Source organism: Falco biarmicus, chromosome 15 (assembly GCF_023638135.1).
Source record: "Falco biarmicus isolate bFalBia1 chromosome 15, bFalBia1.pri, whole genome shotgun sequence".
NCBI lineage: Eukaryota > Metazoa > Chordata > Aves > Falconiformes > Falconidae > Falco > Falco biarmicus.
The window spans coordinates 19,057,126-19,076,838 of NC_079302.1; the positions used below are offsets into that span (position 1 = coordinate 19,057,126).

The following is a 19,713-nucleotide window of genomic DNA, read 5'->3' on the forward strand; positions in this document are numbered from 1 at the left end:
CAGAGGTTTTCCAGACCAACGATTTAAACCCTCGCTCTTGGGTTCTCTTTGTAAATATGCGTGCTCCCGCGTAGCGGGGGGAGATGGGGTCCGTTCCTGGCTTTCTTCATCACCACAACGAGCCCTTTTTGTAGCATATATGTAGTTGAATTTCCATAGCCAGTCTGAACTTCCCAGATGAAACAGGCACGTAAGAGTTATACAGCAGTTCTCCTTTGGAAAGGCGAAAACAGCCTGCCGCACCTGCTTGTAGGATTTAATGTTCGTCCTCAGTAGTACACAATCTTTATTAAAAAAAAAAAATAATAATAGTAATGATAAATACAGTTTAAGAAGAAAGTGTCAAAAATGTTTTTGCTGACATGGCCGCAGTCCCAACTTGGTAATTCCTTGGTGAAAAAAAATGACTGCTGAATGTGAATAGTAGGTCTTTTACAGCAAAGGCCCAATCTCCCGTCATTTGGCCCCTCTCTGACTTTTTTATTTTCTCAATAAGACGAGCTTTTGTGGCGATGTTCAGTATGGACAATCAGGACAGCCTTATAAAGGGATTGAGAAGGGCACACAAAGGGCTGCGGCAGCATCAAAGCCAGCCCGGCAGCACAATAGAGATGACATTTTTACATCCCAGGGCTGGGGCGGGCAGGGACTGAATACTGTGTCCATAGCAGTGTCAGTAAACAATGAGCAAAGTGGGAAAGGGGTGAAAACACAAGTCAAAATCTTTTTATTGAAGCCCCCTACACATTCATTGGGCATTTTCAGCCCTGCATTTGAAAGCTCTTCCATTTACTTACTCTCCGGATTCCCCTATTTAACTAACTGACTGGTGATGGCTCCATTTTGATATCTGAAGAAAGGATGGGAATTCTTCCTGAAGTGAATATATTAATTCATGAGATTTAACCGCATTTTATTGGCAGTAAAGAAAATATTAGCCGCATGGTGCTGTTCTTAAAGGGACACCGCCACCTTTAACACCGCAGTTAAGAACCACGTTTGAGAGGCACCAGCCTTACCTGCAGTGCTAGTCCTGCCTCTGAGCCTTGGAAGCAATATTTTCCTTTTAGTGTGCCAGTTTCCTGCATTTAGGGGTTTGGGGGTGTTTGGTTTGGTTTTGGGGTTGGGGTATTTTTTGTTGGTTTGTTTCGGGGTTGGTTTTTATGGGGTTTTTTTTGGGGGGGGGCGGTTGTTGCATAACAAAACCAGGCTGGAGTGCTGTGTTTAGCTGGTTTCTCGTTCAATTTCTTGTGCCCAAGCCCAAGGTCTCGGCATGGTTCAAAGTACCAGCATGGAAAGTTTAAACCCAGAGGATTTAACCCTGGTCGTTTAGCCGATTCAGGTAATCTCAGCAGCTACACGAGATGCCAGGAGGACAAGCATGAGCACTAAAACTTGCTTTTCCTGGCATCTTTTTTTCCTGGAATTACATGGAAATATTTCTGTTAGTATCAGGCTATGATTTGGGACACCAGAGGAAACCTGTCTATCAAGCATAAATTTCTGGCATTGTCTGTTGTAGGAATCACTTGCAAAAGTCTCCGCCTGAGAAGAGCAGCACTGGCGCTACTGTTCAATAGCCATCTCAAGTGTCCTTTTTCATTAAATTATTTTGGAATAGGGCCGGTCTAATCTCCTAGTGAAGCTTTATCTCTCTTGGAAGCAAGTTAGACTGCAAAAGAGCAAATCGATGTTTTACTCCTTATATCTAATTTCACGTTACATCTATGTTTTTAGGCACTTAAATTTTACTGCAAAGGTATCTTGAGTATTGCTTAGTCCAATGTGAATTATACTGATGATCGCTGAGAAATCCAATAGAGTGACTCATATATTTGAGAGAGAGAGATTTTCTTTTCCCTGTTTTGCTTGAAAATAAGTATAATATTAACGTATTAAAACCTCAGTTTTATGCATACCTGGTAAGTAATTTTATTCTAGCCTGGCTAGCTGGCCTACTGACATGCATTTTCACCACTGCTAAAAATAATGAGGAATCCAAGTGACACGCATTTATGGCTAGGAGTGCCATCAGATCCCTTGACCTAATTGAGCATGCCTACACACCTTAAGAGTGTTTTGCATAACCAACTTAGACAGCAGGAACATTTCCAGCCAGATTGATTGACATATTTTATTTCTAACTTAAGCTTAATCGTGGCCAAGAATGATTCATTTATACCTTTCAAACTTTAGGAATTGACATAGGAGACAACCAAGCTGCAGACTCCAGTGTAAGCAATCATTTAAAGGAAAATATATATATTAATATAGTTTATTAGCCTACTTAGCTGCTGCCGTTGATGTAATAAAATGGATTAATTAGCTGGTAGGGGAATTACTTTATTTTATAAAATAAATGTCACACTAGGGTTTTTTTTGCAGGAAAGGTTTCATCCTAAATCACTCCTCCACTAAACGTTTTTCTGAAGTCGCATACAGAATCTAGAAAAGTACCGTAACATGAGGTTTGATTTTTTTTTTTAATATTATTTTTTTTTCTATAAACCAGCTGGACGAGAGCTCATCTCCCAGCAATAACCATGTTGACTCTCAAACTGAAAGAGCTCCTGGCTTTTCAGGCATAAAGTACCTTCAAATAAATATCAGCAGTTTCCATACCTTAAACAGGAACAAAGCCTAATAGAATCGGCTGTAATAAAAGTGCTATTTCCAGCATGTGTGCATGTGGCTGCTCCACGCTGAAAATGTCCTTTAGCACTTTTTAACCATATTCTCTAGTGTGTCAGCAATGAGACTCCATCAGAGTATTTAACATTGCTGGGAGCAAAGGAATAAAGTGGAGTCACTGTTGATTATTACTCATTAGCCACAAGGACATCCACTTAACATGTGAATAAATGAATGACACCATGTCCTAATGGAAATGGCCTCAGTGTACCTCTAAGCAAAATGTTGTTTAATATCTTCCATTTGCTGAATAGTGAAGAGGCCTGTTGGACATGCACAGTTAGCAAGCAGCCATTGTTGCTTTGTTCCAATTTCAGCATTTAATAAAAAAAGATGTTGTCTTGACTGCAGCAAAGACAGGCCTCAAAACCCCGGGTGGCAGCACAGTCTCGTCCTCATTCTGCAAATTCAGAATTTCACTGGCACCCGAAAGGGTTAACACCCATAAAGCAAATGAAGCCTTAGAAGGTACATGTTCTTCATTATTCTGCTTTACATTCAAACATATAAAACAAAGAACATCTGATATCTTTATTGGTTTTCTTAGATAAAACGAAAGCAAGCTATAAGCCTTAATTTTCTTATTACCATTTGTTAACAAGGCAGATAACACTTTCAAAAGTACTTGATTAGGGCTCCCTTTGATTTGTATCTTGTTGTGATTTTGAGGGCATATATTTTTGTATTATTACTTTAGTACATTGATGGTTCTGATCAAAGCGATAAAAAGAGGTGTTTTAAAAGTGTAAATATTAACCGTACAGGTAAACCCCATAATCTGAACGGCATCTCTAACACTGCCAGGCTGAAGCACGCTTTGGGAAACTTGTCATAGCTGAGACGCTGCGTTCCTGTCTGGAAAGCTGGTTCTCGGTGCTGAGGAGCCCTTTTGCCCTCAGACCCTCGCAGCAGTGACTTCTATCATTTACAAGGATTTTGTAATACTTTTTTTTTGTACAGTATAGCTACTGAGAGCAGCTGCAGGTATAATATTGAAGATAGATATCTGCTATATCCTGTATCTGTATACTCATGGCCAGAATCCACACAGAACAGATCTGTTCTTACGGGGATGAACCAGCTTTATCTAAGAAAAAAATCACAGCGAGCGCATGAGCTAACGTGAAAGATCGAGGTGGGGTGGGCACATATTTTAATGCATGGTCTGATCCTTGATTGTGAAAACTGTGCTGGACCTTTTCCTTACTCTTGTAATTTTGTCGGCATAGCGGTTAGCTGTGCCGGAGGCAGCTCGCTGGTGTTTCTCAGCTCACAGGGCTTCTCTCCTCTCTGATCCCCGGGCTGTGATGGGCACTTTGGCTGCGGTGAATGGGAAGCCTGACACAGCCGCTACGCCCGGCCAGCCGCTCCCAGCAGAAGTGGGTCTGACAAGTTGGAAGTCTCTTTCTCCTGCCGCCTCCTCCTCCTCCTCCTCCTCCTCCTCGCTGGAGCTTCCTCCAGCCGGCCCGCACAGACAGGGAGGGAGCAGGAGATGATTACATCAATCAGTGTCAGGTCTGGGAGCTGTGATTTATGAATATGCATAATGAGCTCTCACCTTTGAGAAGGACTAGCTAGGGAGATAATTGATTAGACAGGAAAAGAGCAGCCAACAGAGAGGGAGAGGGAGAGAAAGGCCTCTCTGCGCCGTCTCGGGCAGGCCTGGCTGGGGCTCCAGTGAGGCTGTCAAGCTGCGAGAGTGATTTCTAAAAAAAAAATAGGAGTAGGATTTTTAATGTTTTGTTGAAACACGCGTAACAAAATGTTTCCTCACAAAATTAATGGGAATTTTCTCCACATTAGGGAAGCCAGGCAGGCACAAAGGCTGCTTTCCCCCTGCAGAGAAACCAAGTTCTCACTTCCAGAAGCCAAAGGGGCGGCTTTCCCATGGCTGCTGCGGGAGCATCCCGGCCTCGGCAAAGGGAGAGGGCTCTGCGGGGCCGGGGAGCCGAGGGGCTCCGCCACAAAAGCAAAGGAGCCTTTAATGGTGGTAGAAAGCTGGGGATGCAATTGTTTTCCCATCGTGGTCTCATTATTTTCTTCCATCCCCTTTAAGCATCTGTCTGGCCACTGTGTGAAAGTTTCTATGGAAAACCCACCAGGATGTCCAGAGGAAGGGGATGTGGAAATTTGCCTCTAGCTTTCTCTCCCCCACCCCTCCCATTTTACATGCCATTAATCTTTTTTTTTTTTTTTCTTTTTTTCCTCAGCAAGAATTGGCTAAGGAAAAAGCGGGGATACAAAGTGCAGAGACTGGGTAAAATTTACATGAGAAACGCTCTGTTTTCTAACCACCCACCCACAGAGTTTCCCCTGGTTTCGGGAGCCTGTCGGAGGGAAAGAGGGGGAACAGTTGCTGGCAGAGAGGCAGAGCTGCAGGGGCTGCGAGGAGGCAAACGCCGCGTCTAGGGCAGACGGTACAGGGAGAGGACGTTTGGGGAAAGGAAAGGGAGGCCAAGGGAAGGAAGCAGAGATGGCAATGCTGCCACAAAATCTGTGGGTCCCTTCCCTGGCCTCCCTGGAGGACCAGGGCCGGCTCCACTGCAGCCATCACTGCCAGCGGCCCGGGGAGGCAGCAGGCGTGCACCGGGTGGGGGTCTCCCCACCGTATCTGCCAGGAAGAACATTAATTCTGAAATATGAACACACGTATATAAAATGCGTGTGTATACACACACATACATATACAGTGTAAACATGTATATAAATCTTATCACTTACAAATGCCTAGGATTTAAAATGTAGTTTATCGGCCTAGTGCAACCCAATCCTATAAATAATACATTCCTATCAGTATGACCTCAAAATGTCAATACCGCGCAGCCCTGCACATTTGCATATCTTGTACTGTCTAAACTTGAAGCATGTCAGCTATGTGCTTCTGTTTGTACTTTAACTTCATTTTAACTCTTGCTTCCTAGCTCCGAGCACCCTCCCCCTCCGCAGGGTCTGTCACCAAAATGAGAAAAGCACCAGCTATTTAATCACCACCTCCGTAATTATGCCATTTCCAGGACTGTAAGAAGAGGGAGGGTGGGGGGCACACACAGACACACACCCTCCCCAGACAGAGATGTTAAGGAAGAGCCGAGAAACAAAAGCAGGAGGGAGCCGGCCCCTGCCAGCTCTACCTGCCCAAGCTGCCCCCGCCAGCCGGGGGGCCTGGGGATGAGTGAGGCCATCTGCGGGCACCGGCTGCCGGTGGTCAATGGGGATGAAAGGAGGGGGGAGAACCCCCCACCCACCCAGCCACCCAAAATTTCCTAGGGATGGTTTTCATCTGGCTGCGAGGTGCGAGGGGGCCGGGGCGGGCTCCCCCCGCCGCCCGCAGCCACCGCACCCTCCCGGATCGGGCCAGTTCCCAGCGCTCTGCCGAGGAAATGGAGCTACGAGCTCCCGGCGGGGGCAGCCCGGGGGGCGCGGGGCCGAGCGGGGGTCCCTGCCCGCTGTGCCCCGCTGTCCCGCTTCCCCGGGCCGCCGTTTCGGTCGGTAACTCCCGCCCGGCTGCAAGCCCTGGGAGCGGGGGGGGGGGCCGTACCCCCGGCCCCGCCGCCCGCTCCGCGCAGCCCCGCGGTCTGGGCCAGCCCCGGGCCCGCTCCCCGCTCAGCAGACCCGGCGGTGGCGAGGGGGGGAGTGTCCAGGACTGACCCCTGGGCTGCGCCGGGGCAGGGGATAACGCTGCTCTGTTACCGACCCGCTGCGACACCGACGGCCCCCGAAATTTCCTTTCAATTAACCCCTCCGGCGCCCCGTGCTGCCGCCGCGCTCCGAGGGGGCGGGCCGGTCGATAGCCGGCACCCGGTAATAAGGTCCTCGGGGGGCGATGGATCATCGCCGGGCCGCTGCCGCCTGCCCCCGGGCTCCTCCCCGGCGCCGTCCGCTGCTTCCCCGGAGCAGGGCGCTGCCCCCGGCCCCGCACACCGACACCCCCCCTACACACACAAACACCCGGTCCGCGGCGCGGCTGCCCCGCCACCGCCGAACCGACCGACCGACCGCGGGGCACCGGCACCGGGACGGGGCAGCGGCGCCTGCAGGGGGCGCTGCGGCTCCAGCGTTCGGCCCAGCCGCCGCCGCAACGGCCGCACGGCCCCGCCACCGGCCCCGCCGCCACCGGCCCGGCCCGGGAGCCGGCCCCGCCACCGAGCCGGCCCGGGAGCCAGCCCCGCCACCGAGCCGGCCCCGCCGAGCCCCGCTCCGCCCCGCGCTCTGCCTGAGGATGTACCGCTCCCGCCGCGTCCCCGGCAAAACAGTAACGGCGGGGGGGGGGGCGGGGGGGGGGGGTGCTGCGGGGGCGGGGGAGAAAAATAACTCCAGAGGTGGGAAAAGAGAGTGTAGTCAAAGTGGCAACAGTTTATTTATTAGCCAAAAATATATACTTTCTTGTACAATTTGGTTCACACGTATGTACATTTTTACTGTATGTACAAAAACAAAAAACAACAAAAAAAAATCAAAACACCTAATTCTCACTGGACTTCCAAAAAACCTCACAAACTCAGCTAATCCAGATGATAGTACAGAAGCGGGTATTTTTTTTCCTTTTTAGTTTTAATATACGGACATGCTTACAAGTTGTAACTATACAGAGATTTATTTTTTTTTTTACAATCATTACAACAACAATTTAAAAAATTAACTATGATGATGACAACGCCGATAGAACCATAGCGGCATCAAGTTGGTTCTGGGGCCTGGAAAAAAATGACACAGAAAAAAAAATATATTTAATAGGATTTCTAGTCAGATTGGGCTGGCACAATATTTTTTCATTGCAGGTAGCACTGGTTTTGTTGTTGTTGTTGTTATTGTTTTAAAAAATAGATTTCTAAACATAAAAAGTTTTCAGAGCGACTCACAGCAAATTTATTTCGCTATGAAAATGCCACGGGCCCGATCCCCGTGGTTCTAATCAATCACAAGAGTTAATTGACGGCAGGGGCTGCCGCGCCGAGCCCAGGACGGCAAGTCTCAGCCTCGCAAGTTTGAGTACTAGCCGGGGATTTTTTTATTTTATTTGATGATATATTTTAGTTTACTATTTCCCTGCCGCCGCTGCATTTGGCCCTCAGCCCCGGCGACACCGGCGGTTGCTACTCGCGGTGCGGGCAGGCCGGCGGGGCTGGGGGACAGGCCGGCGCTGGCTGCCGCTGCTGGCCGCCCTCCCGGGACACGGACCGGGAAAGGGACACGGACCGGGGCCCTGCACGCGCCTCGGGCCTGCCCGCGGGAATCGCTCGCAAAGTCCAGAAGAGAAAAAACAGCGACAAAAATACAGAATCAGATCAACCCACCGCGCACGCAGAGAAAGAACAAGAAACCGCCCTGGAAAGGGAACTAAAGCAGCGGAGAAAATCAGCTAACCATTTACAACTCCCTCCACATATCCTTAGGAGACTGAGGAAGCAATCTCTTACCGCCTCTGCACTGGCTGGAAAGCTGTCTTTATTAACTTTTTCTCTACTTCCAAGGCACTAGATCGATCTAAAAAGAGAAAGAAAAAAAAAAAAAAAAGCGTTCCTTTATAGCCCCCGTTTTATCTTCTACCACCCCCCCCACACACACACACATCCCTGAATTAAGCCTCTAGACTCAAGATCTCTTCTCAGCGAGTTGCAAACACGCCAGAACGACTGCTCCGCTGCGGCAGCGACCGTCCAAAGGAAAACAAGCCAGCCCCGGAGCAAGCCTTACGGCCGGGTCCTTCCCACAAAGACGATTTGAGCAGCAGCAACAACAACAGCAACAAAAATTATCTCCGTCGGAGGAAGGTAACTCCCGGGGTCTGAGCCCAGCCTGGCCAGGGCACCCCCCCTGCCGCCGCCGCCGCCCCCGCGGCCGCCCGCCCGCCGCCACCTGCGCCCCGACGGCCGCGCCGGCCCGGGGACCCGGTCCGAAAACCGCGGCGCCCCGCCCCCCCCCCCCGGCGGCCCCCCGCGCAGGGTCCCGCGGGGCCTCCCGCGCCGCTCCGCGCAGCACCGCCGGGACCCCCGCGGCGGCCGCCGTCCCGTCCCGTCCCCGCCGCGTCCCTCAGCGGTCACCTGCTCCGGCGGGCTCCGCGCTCTGCGCCTGGTCCGCGGGCCGCGGGAAGGCGGCGGCGGCGGCGGGGGGGGCGGCGGGGGCAGCCCCCAGCCCCAGCAGGTGGGGAGTGTTCAGTAAGGTCAGCGGGTGCGGGGACGGGTGGTGGTGGTGGTGGCCCGGGAAGGCGCGGTTGGTCCAGTTGGGGAACTTGCCCAGCGGGCAGGAGGAGACGAGTCTGTGGGGCGGCGGGGGCGGCGGGGGGGGGCAGCGGCAGCGGCTGGGGGGCGGCCGCCGGCGGGGAGCCACCGCCGGGAGACTTGCGGGGGTTGTCCGGGCTGGTGGCCGTCTCGGCCAACGACCAGATCTTGGGCTTCGGCAGGGTGCCTGCCAAAGCGCCGTCCGTCGGGGAGGAGGCGGCGGACGAGGAGGCAGAGGAGGGTGGCGAGAGGTGGTGCGGGGGGGGCTGCAGGGGCGGCTTGAGGGGCTCCAGGCCGGCGGGGGCGGCGGCGGCGGGGAGCTCGCACTTGTGGTGGTGGTGGTGGTGGTGATGGTGGTGGAGGTGGTGGTGGCGGAGGTGGTGCGGCTCCCCCTCGGCGGCCTTGACGTAGCGCTCCTCTGAGCCGGGCAGGTCCTCGAAGCCCTCGGAGCCCTCCGAGTCCGTCTTGGAGTCGGAGTGCAGGAGGTCGGCGTCCTGCAGCTCGTCCTCCAGCTCGTCCTTGTTGCTCTCGATGTTCTCGGTGTCGATGTTCTCCAGGTCGATCTCCTCCTCGTCCTCCCTCTTGTCCTCTTCCCCCTCGTGGTCGCTCCCGTAGGAGTTGCCCTCCTCGTCCGTCCGGCTGCGCGGGGCCCAGGTCATTTTGTTCTCCTTTTTGAGCCGCCGCCGCGCGTTGGCGAACCAGGTGGAGACCTGGGTGAGGGTCATTTTGGTGATGATGGCCAGCATGATCTTCTCGCCCTTGGTGGGGTAGGGGTTTTTCCGGTGCTCGTTGAGCCAGGCCTTGAGGGTGCTGGTGCTCTCCCGAGTGGCGTTCTTGGGCCGCGACGGGTCCCCGAACTGGTACTGCCCGTAGGGGTAGAAGGCGGGGTGGTGGTGGGGGAAGGCGGCGTGCTGCACCCCCGGGCTCTCCTTCAGCTCGTACTGGGCACCCTGCAGCGAGAGGGAAGGGGCGGCCCGGCTGAGACGGCGCGCCGGGCCCGGCCCGGGGCCCCTCCATCCCGCCGCCGTTACCGGCAGCGGAGCCCGCTCGGCACCACGGCGGCGCCCGAGCCGAGCCGCCTCCCCGCGCCGCCGCGCTCCCCGGCCCCGGGCACGCTGCGGCCGCTGCGGCCCGGGCCCCGCCGGCTGCCGGCGGCGCGTCAGGGAGGAAGAACCGGCTTCCCCAGGTGCGTGTGCGCGGCGGGGCCGCCGGCGGCCGGGGCCGGTCACCGCAGCCGTCAAGCCCTGCGGGCGGCGGTGGGGGGGAGCCGCGGGGTCGCCGCTCCAGCCCTGCCCCGCTCCGGCGGCGGCGGCGCTCCCGGGGCCGGGCGGCGATCGCGCCCCGGCTCCCCCGACAGCCCCTCCCGGCGTCTCCCCGCAGCGGCCCCGCGGGCCGATCCCCAGCGCGAACCGCGCCCGGGCCGGCCCCGGCCCGAGCGTCCCGGGCGGCGAGCGGCGAGCCCGGGGTGGCCTCTTACCAGCTGGGGGAAGATGGGCAGCTCGGCGGCGTAGGGCAGGAAGGCTCCGTAGCCCTGGGCGGCGGCGGCGGCGGCGTAGGGCGCGCCGTACATGGAGGAAAGCACGTTGGAGAGGGTCCCGGACGGGGCCAGCTCGGCGCCGCCGCGGGAGCCGCCGCTCCCCGGGCGCTCCGCCGGGTAAATCGGCCTGATGTACTGGTAGCCCAGCTGGGGGAAAGACATGGTGGGGGAGCGGGGGCAGGGGAGGGGGGGAGGAGGAGGAGGAGGGGGGGGAGGAAAAGAGAGGAAGAAGGGAGAGAAAGGGGAAAAAGTAGCAGGGCCGGGAGCGGAGGAGGGAGCCTGGTCGCTCGCCCTCGCCGGCCGCCCGCACTTTCAGCGCGTCCCGCAAACTCCGGCGGACATTGGGGGGGGGGGGAGGGGGGGGGGAGCCGGGGGTGCGCGGAGGCCGCGGGCTCCCTCCTGTCCTCGGCCGCCGCGGTAAACGATCCGATCGCTTCTTTCTTCTCTCACTTTTCCTATTGATCTGAGTGGACCCAGGTCAGGTCCTAACAGATTGCCTGAGATTATTGGGACTCTGGGCTCTGATTGACATTTCTAGTCTCTCACAAGCCCCTCCTATTTCTTTTAAGTCTCTCTCTCTCCCTCTGCCTCCCTCTCTCTCTCATGCCCAGAGCTCGCTCTCGCCGGGTTTGTCACTAGCTGCTTCCCCCCTCTTCTCCCCCCCCCCCCCCCGAAATCTGTTTACTGACGTCGCGATCTTTTATTTGAGTTGCTTTCAAATCTCGTTTTAGCGATCGCCAATCAGTTGTGTGTTTTACAAAGGTTTAACCCTACCTCATGGTATTCTAATTATATAGAGATAGATTTAGATATAATTTCTTTCATAGCCCCCCCCCCTCCCCCGGAGCATAGGAAGCCGGGGTGTCAGCTGTGAGCGGCACACGAGAGGCACAGGAAAAAGTTGTGACATTTAAAAATAAAGGCCTCCCCCCCGCCCCCCAAGTCCCCCTTTTCAGGTTTTCAAATTTACAGCCTTTCCTTGCCTGGGTTCATTTTGTTTTCTTTATTAAGATATTCCCTCCTTCCCTTCCCCCTCTCCGGCCCTGGCGAGGGTTACATCTCCTAATATAGATTTAAAAGTCTATTAGATTAAAAAAAAAATACTAATTTGCATTTCCAGAGCTACCTTGAAATTTTTCCTAATGTACTGAATCTTTAAGGAGTTCTCTACATTTTGTCTGGGCTAACAGTGGGCAGATACAGTGGAAAAGCTAAGTTAATTTTCCTCCTAATAAGGGACTTCAAAGAGTTGTAGGTCACAATTTTACATCAAAGGCAGAAAAGAAGGCAAATTAAAATCTTAACAAAGGAGAGACGGGAGCAGCCCTCTGGGCCATTAGTAAATAAGTGGTGTGAAAAAAGGGACAATGACAGGCACTGGAATTAAACTCATTAACACCTTTTTGTCTTGGTGCGAAATCTCTAATTAGGAAATTTATGATCATTTTGCTTATTCCCTCTGTTCTGAATCACTACAAGGCTTAGAAGGAAGTACCTGGTACGTGCAACATTTGCAAAGGGAGCAGTGGCACGGGCTTGTGAGGAGCTATTGGGAAGGAGTCAAGATACATTTTAATTACCGAATAAGATTTATTAATTTTTTTAGGATCAACACATTTTAAATTAGTTTGCTTTTCGGTTTTTTTTGCCGGCCCTCCTCTCCTCTGAAACCAGCGTGTGAGTTTGTAATTTAGCTTTTTTAAGAGTAGTTAAAATACGGTTCCATCACGGCGCGCCTTTGGCAAGCGCCAGCGCGCCCCGCTCCGCGGCTGCCGTGCGCAGGCAGCGCTGGGCTGCGCGGGGGAGCTCGAACAGCCTGTGGGACTGGGGCGGCGGGCAGAGGAGGGGGGCCGCAACCTGCCACCGTTATCTGCCTTGGGAAATACTCGGGGTTTAAATGAAAAAAAAAAAAAAAAAAAGAAAAAGAAAAGAAAAAAAAAGAAAAAAAAGTTTGAAGGGTCTTTTGAGGAGTTTGAGACTGAAGGAGAGCCGTTTAACCGTATTCCCCTCTCTTCCTAAATACTCTCTGGATTTATTGCCTTTAAAATATGATTTAGGTACAATATAACCACTGTGCCCACAGTATGGATTTTTATAACTACATTTCTTTAAAAATGAAATTCATGTCAGATTATGCAGCTAAAGGAATCGACCTTGATAGCTTGCTATAATAAAACTATATCAGCTTGTAATAAATGCGGATTATAGCAAAGCAAGCCCCAGAATTAAAATTCCCTGAATCAATATATGAAAATCTGTAGGAAACATCTCTAATCGTATTAAGTTCATCTTTATAGCATTTCCTATCTGCTAATCTAGTGCAAAAACAACTCTGGGTTGGAGGAATTTATTTTCTTCCATTCGACGTTGCTGCTTTTGATAGTATAATGCAAGGGAGATAACAATATTAAATTCAGTTATAAGTTTATTTCTTTTTAATTCAAAAGGAAGGCAGGCAGCGGACCCCTTGTCCTGATTTACTTTAAACTTTTCTGTGGGAAGCGCTTGGCTGGGGCGATGCGGTGTTGCGGGGGTCGGCGGAGAGTTTGGATGCGCACCACAACTTTTAAAAATACCTGCCTCGGAGAGAAAAGGGGCGACTATGAAAAATGGGGCAAATCGGTCGCCCTTTGACGCAGTCGTGCTGGCCACGCTGGTGTCACAGCCGGGCTGTTCCCCCCCCCGCCACGGGTGGGCTCGGGGGCACACGCGTGTCCCGCATAACCGGACCCGTCTTTTCGTGGCCGCACGTCTGGCACGGAGTGTCAAAGCTGGCAGCGTTATTTTGTGATTTTTAATGAACAGCACAATCAATAGGAGTTCGTCCCCCGCGGGAGCCGCCGGCAGGGCGGGCAGGGCTGGGGGGAGCGGCCGGGGCAATGCGGGAGCGGGGGGTCCCGGGGCCGTGGGGGGCTGCCGCAGGGCAGCGGCGGGGCCCAGGCGGGAGGGAGGCACGGGAGGAGGGAAATTTATGGGTGCGCAGGACCCAGGTCAGGGTGAGGGTGAGCGATGGTTTATTAATGGGCAAGGAACGGAGAGGAAACGTAGCTGGACCGAATGGACGGGAGGAGAAATCTGCGGGGATGCAGCGCTTGGCTGGGGGCGGGGGGGGGAAGGAATAAAAAAGCAAAAAAAAAAAAAGCGGAGAAGACAGCAAACAGTGGGGGGGAGAGAGGGAGGAGCGGAGACATCTTCCCGGGGGCAGGGCGGGGGGTGTGGGAGCGATGTCCGCGGCCAGAAGCGCCGCACGGCTGCGGCAGGGGCGGGCAGCGGCGTGCGGGAGGGCGGCGGCGGGGCCGGCCCGGCTCTGGGGAGCGGCCGGCTGCGGGGCGAGCCGCGGGGCCGGGCGGGGCGGGCGGAGCAGGGCCGGGGGCCAAGCCGCTCTCCCGCGGGCGAGGAGCGGGCCGGGGCTGGGGGGGAGAGCGGAGCCGAGCGGGGGCCGCTTTGCCCGCGGGAGCCGAAGGGGGATGCGGAGGGGAGGCTGGAGCCGGCTGGTCCTGCGGGGGGAGCCGCCCCCGGGGGAGCCGCGGCGGCGGAGCGCTCCTCGGCCGGACAGACACGTGTCTTCTGGCCGGGACCTGTCAAAGCTGGGAGAGCGGCTCCTGATTTATTACCCCAAACACACACACACCCCCGCCCGCCCTCCCCCCAGCCTCGCCTCCCTCCTCTCCCGGCTGGCTCACACGGTCGCCAAGCTAAAACCAAAGCTCCCTCCGGCTGCCGCTGGGCTTCCCCCGGAGGAGGTGCCGGGCCGGCACCGTCCGTGGGGCAGCGCCGCGCCCGCCCCGCTGCCCCGGGCCCCCGCCCGGTCTCGGTTCCTGCCGCCGCCGCCCCGCCGCGCCCCTCTCCGCCAGGTCACGGGCGACGGAGGGGACCGGGGGACGCGGCCCCGGCCCGGGGGTGCCTCCCTGTGCCGCGGAGCCCTGCTGGGGAGCCGCGGGCTGGTGCCTGCGGGAAGGTGCGGGGGAGCAGCGGCGGGGCTGGGGCACCGGGCAGCTCCCCTGGGGCCGGGGGGGCTCGGGGCCCGGGCCAGGCCGGGAGCTGCGGCGGGCCGCCGCACACGCGGGGATGGGGCGCAGCCGCCGAGCGAGGGGGGTAAACAAACAAGTGGGATTAGGAGAAGGGCCGCAGTTTAAAAAGAGTTAAAAAAATAGAGGGAAAGATCAAAGCGCTGGGTAAAAGACTCTTCAAATTACACGTTTGAAGCTTTTCCATAATTCCAAGGCGACAGATAGATAACAAGCTGCACATTCCTTATCACATATGGAATCAATCTGAAAGGAGTCTCTTGATCAGAATCTGTTAATTGCAGTGACATATGATTTGGAAAGAAAACACAATTAATGACCCTTCATGTTAAGGCTTTGGGACGAGGCCACTGACAATCCGCACTCTGCAGCCAACGTCAACTTTTTTTTACGATTATTATTATTAGTAGTAAACTATTAAAGGGAGACATTCCTCTATCCTCGGCGACTGTTTTGTCTCCGTTCCCGTTGCAGGTTTCTTCAGAAGGGGGAGGAGAAGAGAAGGGGCCGGGAGTGCGTGCGCGCCTTTCCTCCAAGGTTTGGGGAGCTAAAATGATTTAGTACCTTGTCTGTAAATCTAATGACCTAAGGTGAGAAAAAATACTTCATCTTTTATTATTACCATTTGTGGTGAGCGTTACCAGGAAACAGCAGAACCCGTTTGAAATGGTAAATATATGTATCCATTTAAAACCCATTATTGCAGAGATTTTCCCAAAGCGAAATAAAGCAAATCTGCCCAATCCCATTTGCTAGCGCCCTCTGCCCACGGCTCCCCTTGGCTCCGCCGGCGCGGGGACCGGGGCCTTCCCGGCCCGGGGAGGGGGGGGGGGGGGCGGCGGGGGGCGCGGGGGTGGGGGGGCCGGGGGGGCGGCGGGGCTGTTTGCGCCCCCCGCGTCCTGTAACGTTAGGAAAGGAGGGAGCGACATTTTTCAGAGCTTTGCTCTGTCGTTAAAAGGTAATGGCTTTGTTTTAGAAGGGAGAGGGAGAGGTTCATTTGAAGGTTATAAAGCATACACTTTAATAGGATCGAAGTGAAATTAGTTAATAAGAAAATGCTGGCCAGCAGCTCTCCGGGCTTTTAAGTGCTCTCCAGGCCATTTAGGAAAATTGAATAAGAACAGACTCCGTTACCTGCAGCCCCAACTATTATCTCCAGTTCTGCACAGAGGCGAGAAGGGAAAAATAGTGCCTGAGAGACCCGAAGTCCCGTACACCTCCTGCCAGCCTATTTCCTCGAGCAATCATGTCCCCTTTCTGCTCACTGTCGTGTTCTCCTCCTGCTGCTGCCGCTGCCGTTGAGCAGACCAGACTGCACCGTGTACCACAAGGGGGTAAGCAAAGGTAAGGGGCCATCAGCAGATGCTTCAGGCTCCAGGGGCAGCCCTGAACAGCAGTCTCATCCCCCGCCTGGGCAAAGCTGGCCTCTGGCTGTTGTTTTTTCCCCCCTTTCATTTCTCCGAGGTTTTTTTGCTTTTTCCCACCATTGTGGTGCTTCGGTGCTTTGCGTTCGGACCGTTGCCAATGGGTCAGTATATTGTGTTACCTAACTTCCTATCTGCTCCCTCGCTCCCTCCCTTTAAACTTTATAGTTTGTAGAGGTGTTAATAAAACCTTTCCTTTGGTAAATCGTTCATTAGAAACCCCACCGAAACCTGGAAAGACTTCAGAAAAAAAAAAGCGGCGCTCAGGAATGAGAGGTTGGGAGAAGGCTTTTGTCCAAAAAATGCATAATTGCTGTGAATCTTAGGAAACATTAATCTTTATAGGAATTTGTGATTCATATCTGCGGTTTGACCGTTTAGGTGATTTACAATCTGTTAGTGCGATTCACTAATTTTATGCCAATATATTTTATGCACCCGGTTAGACTTTCCACCGCCCGTCGGAAGGAGCGGCTGCGGTCCCTCGCTGGTGTCAGCGTGGCTTTTCGACGCCGGCCATCGCCGGGGGACGGTCCCGGCGCCCCTCGGCAGCAGCGGGGACGGGGCCGCCAAGTCGCAGGGCTGTGGGAAACTTCCCCCCGCCCTTTTCCGTCGCATCTTCCCTGGCCCGCGGCCCCGGCCGCTTACTGGCCCCCCGCGCCGAGCCCCCGCCTTCCTCCGCGGCTGCGGGGATGTGCGCGGCCCCGGCCCCGGCGGGAGGGCTGCAGCCTTGGAGAGCCGGAGCCGGGGATACCCCGGGTTTCTGGAGCTTCTCTCGGCGGGTTTAAACCCAGATTATCCCCCTCCTGCTGCTCCGTTTCCCCGGTACGCCCTCGGTGGAGCCTCCGGCTCCCCGCCCGGCACCGCGGGGGGCTCACGTCGCTCGGGGCACTGACCCGCCCCCCCGGGGCCGCCGCGGTGGGACGGCCCCGACGGGACGGCGGCTCTCCCGCTTCCCCGGCTGGTACCCCCGGTCCGCTTCCCTCGTTCCCAGCCCTCCGGGGGTGCCTCCCCCCGGGACGGGGACAGTGCGGGGTGGGAGTGGGGAGCGTGTCTGCGCGCCCTGCGAGGGAAGCGCAACTGGCCTGGGCGCTTGCAGTGCCTGCACGGAAGCAACGCGGGGCATTCCCGGGTGAGATGCTCCAGCGCTCCCCGGCCGCCGCATGGGAGAGCCGGGGATGCGGACAGCTTCGTGTAATTTGTAACTGGGTTTATTAGCTGGAGGGGAAAACACAAGCAAAGAAAAGGAGCAGCAGCTGCACTGAAGATAACACTGCGCGGAGCCTAATCTTGTGACACAATCATTAATTACTATTGTATTAATTACTATTTTTCCAAAGCAGTCCCTGCCCGGAAGAGCTTACAGCCCACATCTGCTGTGTAATGATACCCTGGTTCAGAAACGATTCCCCCATTAGGTCCCAGGTAGCGTTTACAAATGGCAACACCTACAGTATCAAAGCCCGTCATCTTGCAGCCTGAGATTTTCTGTCCCGTCGGCCCGGGTAGGATGATTTTGATGCCGATAAAATGCATTTAAATATCAAAGTCTTATTCACGTACATAATTCCGTCCAAACTTTAGGATCGCGATGGCGCAACTGCTTTATTTGCTCTTCATCCCGCGGATGCAGCCTTATATCAGTAACAAACAAGCATTGATTTTATGGTAAAGTCACTTTGGGATGGGAATGAGTAACTCCAGGCAGTGCTATCACTGTATTACATGGAAATGGCCCAGGTAACAAGATGAACATTGATTCAGCATTATGTTTGATCAATAATGAAATAAGTAACTTCAGGGCCAAATTAAAATGCAAGCTGGCTTAACGCTGCCAGCTTCTGGGCTAAGTGACAAGGCTAATTCAGCAGGGAAATGGCAATATTTGCATTAGAGGCTGCATCTGTTGTTTGGTGGAAGAGCCTGGATCTGCAATAACGTCGGATAAAACTGCAGGGAGCGGGTTTGAGGGGAGCCCCGCCGGAGTGTCCGGCCCGGGGAGGGGGTGGGGGCTTTGCCCTCGACTCCTGGCCACGACGGAGCTGAGCTGCAAAAAACTCCTTTAGGGCGGGCAGCAGAAACCCCAGCGTGCTCCGTTTCGCAGATAAGCAGATGGTGTTAGCACTTAGCGAAGGAAACGCGCTTTTGCGAAGTCCCCGGCGCCCGGGCCCTGCCCTCCGGCCCCGAGGGGCTCCGCGGTGCTCTGGGGGAGCGAGCGGGGCAGGGCCAGGCTGCGGGGCGCGGGCGGAGGCACCGCCAGAGCTCCCGGTACCGGCGGCCTTTGGCCCTGGCTGGCCGCTGGTTTTTCCATGGCCGGTTTTTACAGCTTGCCATCATTACCCGGCCGGTGCCACGCAATGATTTCCTATAGCGGTTCTGGCCTCCAGCCAGGACGCGGGGCCGGTCACCGGGATAACACCTCCGTTAGGGGTGGGAAAGGTGGAACCCCGTGGCCAAGCCCAGAGCGGAGCCCGTAGCGGCTCACGGGCGCTCACTGCCCGGAGACCGGCAGCTCCGCAGTGCCGTACCGGGGGGAGGTACCGGCGTCGGGAGAGCAATAATAAGCACCGGGGGATGCGAGGCAGCTGGAGTTGCCGGTGTGTGCGGGTGAGGGGGCTGTGGGCAGGCACGGGAAGGCAAGGCGGGCAGCCGGCCTGTGGCTGGGGACACCTAGGATTGTGACATTTTTCTAAGTTCTTTGGTTGGTTTGGGGTTTTTTTTAGACAATTTTTAAACGTTTCCTCCAATATGGGGAGGAGGAAGAGCAAAAAGGAAAAAAGGAAAGGGTTCTCCCCAGAAGAGCAGGGAACACCTCTCAGTGCAGCCCGGGCTAAGCGCAGTGTGCCAGAGTGGTGTGTGCCGGGGCCCATGGCTGGAGAGAGCCCCCAGGCAGAAAGCGCGGCTCCTTTCCCGGCAGGAGACCCCACGTCGGCGGGGGCAGGGGGAGACCCCGACGGCCGCCCCAGCGGTGGGTGGGTTCCTGCCCTCCTGGCGCAGCCCTGAAACCCGACCAGTACACAGGGCCCGGGGTGGCGGAGGTGCGGCTGGCGGTGGGTGATGGGGGGAGTGTGGGATGGCTCGGGGGGGGGGGGGCGGGCGGCTGCTCGCCGGGGGGCAGAGCCGCTTTCCACTGACCAGGGGGCCGCGGACGGCGGGAGATCGGCGCCCCGGCAAGGCGAAGGGACCGGAGATGGGGAGGGGGAGGGGGGAGTACGTGGCGTGGCACTGTACGCACCCCCGCTCCCGGGACCCCTCCTCAGGGTGTCGGTGCAAGCCCGGAGAAGGGGAACAGACCCGGGGGGCGCTTGGATTTAGGCCAGGCAGAGCGGGAGCCCGGTGCAGCCCCCGTTCAGAGCGGGAGCCCGGTGCAGCCCCGTTGCCTTTGGGGGCGGTGAGCCCCCCCGCCACCCGCGCCGGTGCGCAGCGCTGCCGGGGCAGGCCCAGCCCCGGCCGCCGGGGTGGAGAAGTTGTGGCCCCGGCGCAGCGCTGAGCGGTCGCGCAGCTGGAGCCGTCGGGGGGCGCGGGGGGCGGGCTCGGCTGGAGCGGGGCGCGGGGGTTCCCTCCGCAGCCCCGTGTGCCCCAGCCGGCCCCGTGCTGGGACGCGGCGCCCGGACCGTGCGAAAAAAAAAGAAATAGAAGGGGCCGGCGCTGGCGTTATTGCTCTTTCCTCTCCTTAAGCAGGTCAAACGCGATCGTTCAGAGCTATTGATTGCTCCACGGCCTTGTAGTGATTTGTTAAAAGTAAGTAAGGGCGAGCAGGAGGTGCGGAGAACAGCTCCGGGATCAGTCGTGGAGGGAAAGCGCGGGCAGAGCGG

At 55.9% G+C, this 19,713-nt stretch overlaps 1 protein-coding gene across 1 annotated transcript; it reads right to left on the reverse strand.

Annotated features, from left to right (window-relative positions):
- Positions 1–7,034: 7,034 nt before the first annotated feature.
- On the reverse strand, positions 7,035–11,029 carry IRX3 (iroquois homeobox 3). The gene is given in 5 exon segments (XM_056360869.1): positions 7,035–7,385; positions 8,109–8,175; positions 8,733–8,953; positions 8,955–9,859; positions 10,387–11,029. Coding segments are annotated over 5 exon segments (1,470 nt in total). The 5' UTR covers positions 10,609–11,029; the 3' UTR covers positions 7,035–7,330.
- Positions 11,030–19,713: the final 8,684 nt, after the last annotated feature.